At 39.8% G+C, this 8,636-nt stretch overlaps 1 protein-coding gene across 1 annotated transcript; it reads left to right on the plus strand.

The window, feature by feature from the left end:
• Window positions 1–344: 344 nt before the first annotated feature.
• On the plus strand, window positions 345–8,620 carry LOC101161799 (LHFPL tetraspan subfamily member 5 protein). The gene is made up of 4 exons (XM_004069161.4): window positions 345–472; window positions 4,290–5,863; window positions 7,202–7,438; window positions 7,624–8,620. The coding sequence occupies exons 2-4, from the start codon at window positions 5,461–5,463 to the stop codon at window positions 7,632–7,634; spliced, it is 651 nt and encodes a 216-aa protein (XP_004069209.1). The 5' UTR covers window positions 345–472; window positions 4,290–5,460; the 3' UTR covers window positions 7,635–8,620.
• Window positions 8,621–8,636: the final 16 nt, after the last annotated feature.

Raw genomic sequence — 8,636 nt, forward strand, 5'->3', positions numbered from 1 at the left:
GTGTTTTTTTTCTATATCTTATGCATACAGAAGCTCATATGTTTTACTACTAACTAAAAAGACATTTGTTTCAAAGGAAAAAAAAATGTTTTTTTTCTGTCCTGCAAGAACAATAATCTGATCAAAAAAGTGTTTTTTTAAGCAAAATTATCTTATTTTGAGAAAACATGTTTAGTGACTAGAAATTATTTCCAAAAATAGTAATTCTCGGTAGGACCTTTTTTCTTACTCTCTTCACAGATCTTTTTGGTGCCTACTTAAAGAAAATCTACCAATGGGGAAAGAAATTTTGATTTTTTTTCCCCAAAGGGCCCGTTTTTGCAGAGCTGACAGCATGTGTGATGGAACTGGGTGCTGGTTGGTGCTGTGCACGAAGGAACCTGGATTCCTCGCAGGATTAACACCCAGTTATGAGGACAAAGCGGATCTGCAGGGAACACAGCCACCGCAACTGGGACAGCAGTACAAACAAGTAAGCAGCCCGATCCCACCTCTTCAGTTCAAACTTTTCGGACCAACTCAGGATAACAGAAATAGGGCGGCGTGCTTTTCTGAGCCAGCTTTGAAGCTCTTTCTGTCCTCTTCTTCAGGCAACGTTTTTAAATCTCTCCCCCCTGCACATTTTTAACTATTCTGCATGCAGGTTTAAAACCCTGCAGTTGTTTTATTTTAGCATTTTTGTAATTCTTCATATTTAGTATGTTACAGATTTAAATGAGGAGAATCATTTTTGCACAGAAGTGCTGGAATACAGTCCTTTTTTTTGGTAATCTCTAAAATTTCATGCTCACCAACACATATTTGCATGCTCCAGTCTGATTTCCGTGTATTTTTTTGTTATGTTTGGCTCAAATAGATGAAGATGAGTCACAGCTCTGATGTGTCTTTAAATACAATCAATATATGAAAGAACATAATGAAGGAACTTCCTTTGCTGCCTTTTTATGTTCTGAATACTCCAGGTTCATCTCCAGTCCAGCCCTGAAAATAGAAAAAAATGAGAGGTGGAAGATGAAGGTGCACTCTGACGCAGTCTCTATCCTCCTTCTTATGCTTTGATGTGCCCATAATCCTTTGCATGTGTTTCTATATTTGGCTCAGAGGCTCCAAAACCTAATCTTCCCGTTCTTTGTTGTAACAAAATGGTTGGAATTGGGCAGATTGCAGAAACACACATACTGCCCCGCGTTGGCACAAAGTGCATCGGTCCTAATTGTGTTTTTCCGAATGCAAAGACCTGAGTGAGGCCTAAACCTGTGCCCAGATGCTAGACCATGTCTGAACTCTGAGCGCCACAGAGGAGCCGTGCTTCAGATTTATTTGTGTCAGCAGCGGCGGCGGTGTGAAGCAGAGCAGCTTCCTGCTTGGACCCCCCAATGGGTTTTGTCCTCCCATCCTGCAAAGCCTCACAGGTTATTTTACAGAAGTCATGATTTGAAGGAAAAAAAAACTCCTCTTCTTTAAATAAACAATTTTACTGATAAAGTGATGATTGCAAATTAAGGGGATAATATTGAAATTACGCATCAAAGCGAGCTCAATCATCTGTGTTTATGGGTAAAAAGTTACCTGGATAGATTGGATTCATATGGAATAAAGGCCTGCAGGTATAACCAGTAAGTGTTTATGAAAAACACAGACATGGCAGAAAACAACAGCTTTTCTGTGTGTTCATGAATGCTTGTTTGTCCCTGTGTTGCTGTGATGGACCAACAAAGCGCCCATGGCGGCCCGCCTCCCACTGACAGCCAAAGGCTTGATCTCCACAACAACGCAAAACAGGGAGAAGCATGTAAGGCCAACAGTTTGAGTGAAAACACTTGAGGCTTTTTACACAAAGAACATCACTTCATTCACCTCATTTAGAGTGAAGTAAACATGTAATGTAAATAAATAGTGTGCGCTAACAGCTTTTTCTGTCCTGGTTTGTATGGACAGCCTTAAATACTATAAAAAAGCAATATTCTCTGACAGTTCAGCACGGAGGTGGGAGCTTCATCATAGGACAGTGACTGTGACAGTACTTATTCTTAAAGTCACACTCCTATAATTTTGTTATCTATTTTCAAAGCATTCCCAGTGTTTCTGTTAATTATTATCATGTCATTTTTAGACAAAATCAATAGACCTGTGTCGTTTTCTATAGTTTCTGCAGAGCGGCAGGAGTTCATTTGAAATTTGACAGAGTCAGAGTTGCTGATGGGACAATTGTGTCCTCCATCATGAGAAAATGCCACAAGGATATGTTGAAAACCCAATTGTCATCAGAGTGACTTTTTAACAATTCAAAGTGTTCAGAGGAATTCATTTTGGGAACTTGAGGAATGATCTGAACCTGAAGAAAAGAATCTTCTGTGTTGTGAGGGACTGTCCGTCTTCCAGCAGCACAGGGGATTGCAGTGACAGTCCATTAGTCAAAGATGTTGTGACTGACTCAGCATTTGGACACTGAAGAAAGTGCACCTTGAAGTAGTTTTACCCCCGGGGCCTTTCCTGACCCACACTTTTCCGCCCCGTCCGTTCACTCGGCGCAGGGCGAGCAGTGACTGGGCTGTGGACTTGAAGGTGCCTCACGGTGGCGGGGTGCTGCAGAGGAGTGATGACGTTTATTGACAGAGTTAGTTCTGCAACAACGAGCATCCACGCGAGTGTGTGTTCATGTGAGCAGAGGAGGTCATGGAGGGCTGAATCCTGCGCCTCGAGCACACTACATGCTTTTTGCATCACCTCATTCACAAAGACTAATGGGCTCTATCTGTGTCAGTTACCAGGACAGACCCCAATGCTGCAAACAAACACAGCCCAGACTTCTGTTGAGGAGAAATTCAGATGAGTATGTATTCTGTCTGCGCCCAAAGCACAGGGAGATGAAACTAATTAACACAAACACTTTTGGGACTGTGCGCTTTTCTAAAATGACTATGATATCTTCTTAAGTAGACAAGAAAATCTAATTAAAACATGGACAAAATGGTCAAATTATTAAAAAGGCTTCAGATTGACTGCCATCCTACCCCACGTCCTATCATCTTGTCTGTGTAAGGGCATCCTGAACCTTGTTTCTATGGAAACCGCCTCTAAAGGAGGCAGGAAGAAAGGGACAGGAAGAGGTGCTGAAATGGCAGAATAGTCTTTGTGCTTGCAGCCACTTAGAGAGCCAAACGGCCCAGAGAGAGAACAGAGGGCGAAGCAGACACTCACAAAGACCTTCAACCTGAAGCAGTAGATGAAGAGGGGAAAGAAAGAAGCGTCGCCAGGGGCCACAGTTCCACTCTGAAAGTCAATTGGCTCACATAGGGGATCAGAATTTTCTGAATAAATATGTGTTGGATGACTTTTTGTTCACATTAAACACAAAATTGTTGAAAAATTAAACCCAAACAAAAAAAATAACCCTAGAGGGCATGAAACTGAAAGTCCTGTTCAGACAACAAACCCGCCGACGTTCACACCGTCTCACAAACAAGCCATGAAATCTCACTCTATTTTGTGTCAGAAAATTGGATTGCTGCTCCAGCTAACTTGATTACAAACAGCCTCTGCCTCACTCTGGGGCTGTGCCACTTAATAAAGCTTAAGTGCAAAGGCACATCAGTGTGTTCACACTCACACACAAACAGAGTCACATGCTAAACGCACACTATGCAGATCTGTACATCAAAATGTTTCATGCAGGTTCCATCCAGATAGAAAAATACGTCAACCAAATGCTGTAGATGTGGGATCTTTGGAACATTTACTAAATTTGCACAATTTGCTTAGCAAGACAAAGAAAGTGTGCATAATACACAATTCACAGTGTGCTTTAAGAATAATTTAAAAAATGCTTCAGATGCCTAACAGAAGTTTTTGTTACATTTTTTGTGAATGTCACTATTTAAAACCTGTTGTCTAACAGATCTGAAATTTGTTTACATGTTGATTTCTTTATTACTGAAGAAAAAAAGTATTGTCACCAAACCATGAATTGGCACCCAAGATATCAGTCTCAGTACTTCAATTTTTTAATGATAACTAATGTAAAAAACAACAAAATTTATGTCATATGAAAGAATATTTTTTAATCAAAATGCTAAAATAAAAAATGATCACAATTATCCATCAATGTTTTACACTTCTTTAGGTTTGATCACATATCATTTCATTTGTCAATACATGAAACATTTTTTGTCTTTAACAAGGACAAATAGTCTACTTATCTGAAAATGAAAACTTTTAAATAAATTCTATCTAAGAAAGAAGTTGATCACAAAAAAAACACTTAAGAACAAACTTTGTTTTTATTTCAGGCATTGAACTCCCATAAAGGAAATGAGGACGGAATGTAGCTCTTTGGCTCCATCTAGTGTCGAGCTGTGGAACATGAAGCACGGTTTGTCAGAAGGTCAGTCTTGAATGAAAGCAGATCGTAAACAATTTCATTTTTAGGCATAAACCAAAAACAAAAATTGGTTCAATAATCACATTTAAGCTCTAAGATGCTTAAAGTATTTGTTTGATTCTTTTATTGTTCTCTTATAAGAACTAGTAAATTATTTCTAGTGTGATTAAGAAAATAAATAAAAAGCCTTTTATAATTTCTTAAGGCTTTTTTGTGTCTAAAGTATAATTTTAAGATTTCTGATGATAACATGGTCAAATATTGGATGCTGATTAAACAGAACACACTGAACAGACAGAGCAGAGGCAACAAATGAACTTAATTAACCGCAAATGGGTCACATGACTACTTTAGATTAATAGAGTGGCTTTTTAGATTGAGGACTTTTATTTGTCAAGAATTTCTAAAAAGGAGTAGATACCAAAAAGAGTAATGTCAAAGTTAGAGGGTTTTTTCTCAGCTTAAGTCAGAAATTTATGAAAAAATATAAATCTTGAAATTAAAGAGGGGATACACCAAATAAATGAAATTTGAGAAAATTTAAGTTCTGTAAATATCCAATTTGGACAATAAAGTTTTTGTTCAACAGAGTAAAGTTTTATAGTAATATAGAAATGAGGCACCTTTGACCAAAGTTTAATAATGAGGTGTGCTGAGGATTTTTTATTTTTTATTTTTTATTAAAAAGATAAGAAAAGAAAGGAAATCCTCCTAACCAACATACAAGAGTCTCGGTAAACACTGGCGGTCCTGCGGATCTTTTACGCATGAATCATTCATCATCTGAGGACCACAGCTTTGCCCACGGAGGACAAAAGACACATTCCCGACACATCCACGCCTCCACATGCAAAGGTAACCCCCGGGTTCTACTGTGAGAATCGGTTCGGGGTCTTTAAAGGACGTTTTTCCCGTCTCTGGAGGAGAAATTACGCGCGCGTTTTCAACAGCGGGAGCTCTCCGTGGTTTTGAATTGCGCCACGCAGGAGAAGTTTCTTCTTCGGTTCATCTCGAGGAGAGAAAAAAAAAGACATTTGAGGCTGTTTCCTTCTTGACTGCTGACGCCCCCCTCCACCACCATGCTGCCCGCTCAGGAAGCAGCCAAGATCTATCACACCAACTACGTGCGCAACGCGCGAGCCGTGGGCGTCATGTGGACGATCCTCACCATCACCTTTGCCGTGATCACCGTGGTCGTGTTCATCCAGCCTTACTGGATCGGGGACAGCGTCCACACCCCGCAGGCCGGCTACTTCGGCCTCTTCCACTACTGCATCGGGAACGCGCTCACCTCGGAGCTCACCTGCAAAGGGAGCGCGCTGGACTTCGGCTCCATCCCGTCCGGAGCATTTAAGACGGCCATGTTCTTCGTGGGGATCTCCATGCTGCTGATCGTGGGCAGCATCGTCTGCTTCAGCCTCTTCTTCTTCTGCAACGCGGGAAGCGTCTATAAGATCTGCGCCTGGATGCAGCTGGCCTCCTGTGAGTCCGGGGCAAACGTTGGCTGCAGTGGCAAACGCGTTTACGAGTTTAGTCCGGGTCTAAAATACTTTGAATTGGACAAAACTTCTATTTCCACAATACAGATATTTTATAACAAATGAAATGCAAGGAAGATCTATAAAGATGAAAACATTCCTGCAGCCCAATAAACCATCTAACTGCAGCAGAAATGTTGTGATGGAGCTGTGCCATCTCCATCCAGATTCATGTTTTTATTTGTTAGACCACTTATCAAGACTAGAAACAGAAAGCAGCAGAAAATTAGATATGAATTAACGTAAAACATGAAACAAAGAGATTTAAAACTGCCATTTGGAACCCCATTAAAAACATTCCCCCACAGATGAATAATTTGTGGCCAATTTGTGAGTATTTTTGCACACAAATGAGCATTCTGTGGCCATTGATTTGTAGTGGGAATTGATGACATTAAAATACTCATTTGTGCCCATGAAGAATTAATTTGTGGGCTCAAAATAGTACTAATAAAATACTAACCTGTGCACACAAAATGCTTATTCATGGCCAGAAATGTTCAATTTATTTGAGGGAACAATTTATTATTATTATTATTTTTGTTTGAATGTCACCTCCAAGGCTTCACACTGCCACATTAAAGTTAGGAACAGCTCCATCATGGAGTCTGAAAGATGCATGAAAGGTTGCAGACTGACATCACAGCAGTTCCTTTGCCAGACTGGCACTCAGAAGTGAAATGAGAGTCTGTGAAACATGAAGCAGCTCGTGAACAGATGGAGCTGCAAGTGAAAGGACAAGTCTGGAATGATGTGTTGTTACATAACACCATGAAAGGTCTCCCCTACCTGCTGAGGAGTGAGTTCATTAGACTCTGAAGATTGTTCTTTAGATTGTGAGAATCTGGACAACACTTGAGGAGATGCTTGTTCCTCTGGTGCAGGTGAGTTGGATGCATCAGGAATATATTAATAAGAATACAAAAAAGTAATACATTAAAAAAGGCATGTTCTGTTTAGACATTTAAAAGCAGAATTTTGTTGTTTTTTGACTTGAAGATGATTTAAAAAGTCCAGATTCACGTAAAAGAAAAACTTTTTTTCTGCTGTGTGACCAAAGGATGAACAACAGTTTTACAGGTTTGCAAAGGGAAAAATTCATGACAAAAATAATCTTTTGACTTAAGACTTAAGAAAAAAAACTTTAAATAGAGTTTAAAATATGACAGGGCGAGTTTATATTTTGTTTTAGCGACATCAGCCTCAGAATGACGTTAAAGACAGAGAAGATGAGCCTCCAGTAGCCAGCATTTAAAATGCATTTGCACCTGTTGCCTGTCAGGTACCTGCATGGTGATTGGCTGCATGATCTATCCTGATGGTTGGGACTCAGAGGAGGTAAAGCGCATGTGCGGTCAGCGGACTGACAAATACACCCTGGGAAACTGCACGGTGCGCTGGGCGTACATCCTGGCCATCATCAGCATCATGGACTCGCTCATCCTCTCCTTTGTTGCCTTCAGCCTGGGCAACCGGCAGGACAAGCTGCTACCTGAAGACTTCCAGGTGGAGGAAAAAGGTAGGAGATGCATCAGGGTTAGGAAAAGAATGAACAAAAAGAGAGAAAAGTGGTCAGGGATGGTTAAAGGAGGGGAAAACAAAGCATTTATTTAGCAGAAGGAAGGGAGCCAAAGAAATTTACACTGGAAAAAGTTAAAGAAAAGTAGTTGTTGGTTCAGTGACATTGTTTTTGTCATGGTACAGATAATGCATAACCCCTGATGGACAGTGAGGACGTGGATGAGAAACAAGCTTCAAAGGAGCTCCACCTGTCCATCATTCCCCTGCTGTCAGGGATCAGTTCCCAGAGGCTGCAGAACCGGTTCAGCTCCTTCAAATCAAAATTTCCAATTTTTTTTTTCTGACATTCTTCAGAGCTTTTTTATTCCTTGATATTTCTCTTTTAGTAAGTATGCAATAAAAAATTCACTTCTAAAAACTTTAAACTGAAAGTTACAGAATTTTAATAAAGTTTTGCTCTGATATTAAATCCAGCTTTGATTGGTTTCTATGGAGCACAGTCCTTTTGCTAAAACATGATAACCCGAGTATTTAGACATTTAAATAATAGTTCTTTTATTCAGACAACAAAAGCAGCACATGTACAAATCTACCTTAAGCTGACATTCAATTCGGTCTCTAGATCACTTGGTTGAATCGCTTTGAGTCTTTGTTATGGTTTGTTTTCGCTTGAACTAAATCCATAAAATTTCACAATAAAGTAATAATTACATCTGAGAGTCTCAAACGCTGTTTGTGGTATAAATGAAGTATTTCAAAGACAATAAAAGCTCAAAAGACAAAAGTAAAGTTTGGAAAAAAAAAAAAGTTTATTTTTTTTATTAATTACAGTCAGACATACACCAGTAGAAAAGAAAAAAAAACATGAGCTCCACGATGGCAAATTATTGCAACGTATGCAAACGTTTCCTCCAGTCGGCTTAAAGCAGCAGGTTTTCTGAAACAGAAGACTGATCTGGATTCAAACCTTTTCTGAGGAACATGGAAGAACTGGTTTCTTAAGCCCTTTTGTTCTTCCTGTTCAGGGTTGTTGTTTTTCTGAAGTGGGTAAGGCCGACTCTTTGGTTCTTTGTTCTGTGCACTCAGTGGGGAAATAAAAGCTGAATAATTCAAGTACAAACCGCCAGCACAGAGAGCGTCTTCCTGTTCACCGCCGTACTAATATCGCATTTCCACAAACTTAAAACCCATCAGGA

The sequence above is a fragment of the Oryzias latipes genome, chromosome 5 (assembly GCF_002234675.1).
Source record: "Oryzias latipes chromosome 5, ASM223467v1".
NCBI lineage: Eukaryota > Metazoa > Chordata > Actinopteri > Beloniformes > Adrianichthyidae > Oryzias > Oryzias latipes.

What these genes read in the sequence shown, in the direction of transcription:
- LOC101161799 (XM_004069161.4), top strand. Translation starts at nt 5,461, where the DNA reads ATGCTGCCCGCTCAGGAAGCAGCCAAGATCTATCACACCAACTACGTG. An exon ending in CTGGATGCAGCTGGCCTCCT is followed by an intron (nt 5,864 to 7,201) that starts GTGAGTCCGGGG and finishes GTTGCCTGTCAG; the next exon opens with GTACCTGCATGGTGATTGGC.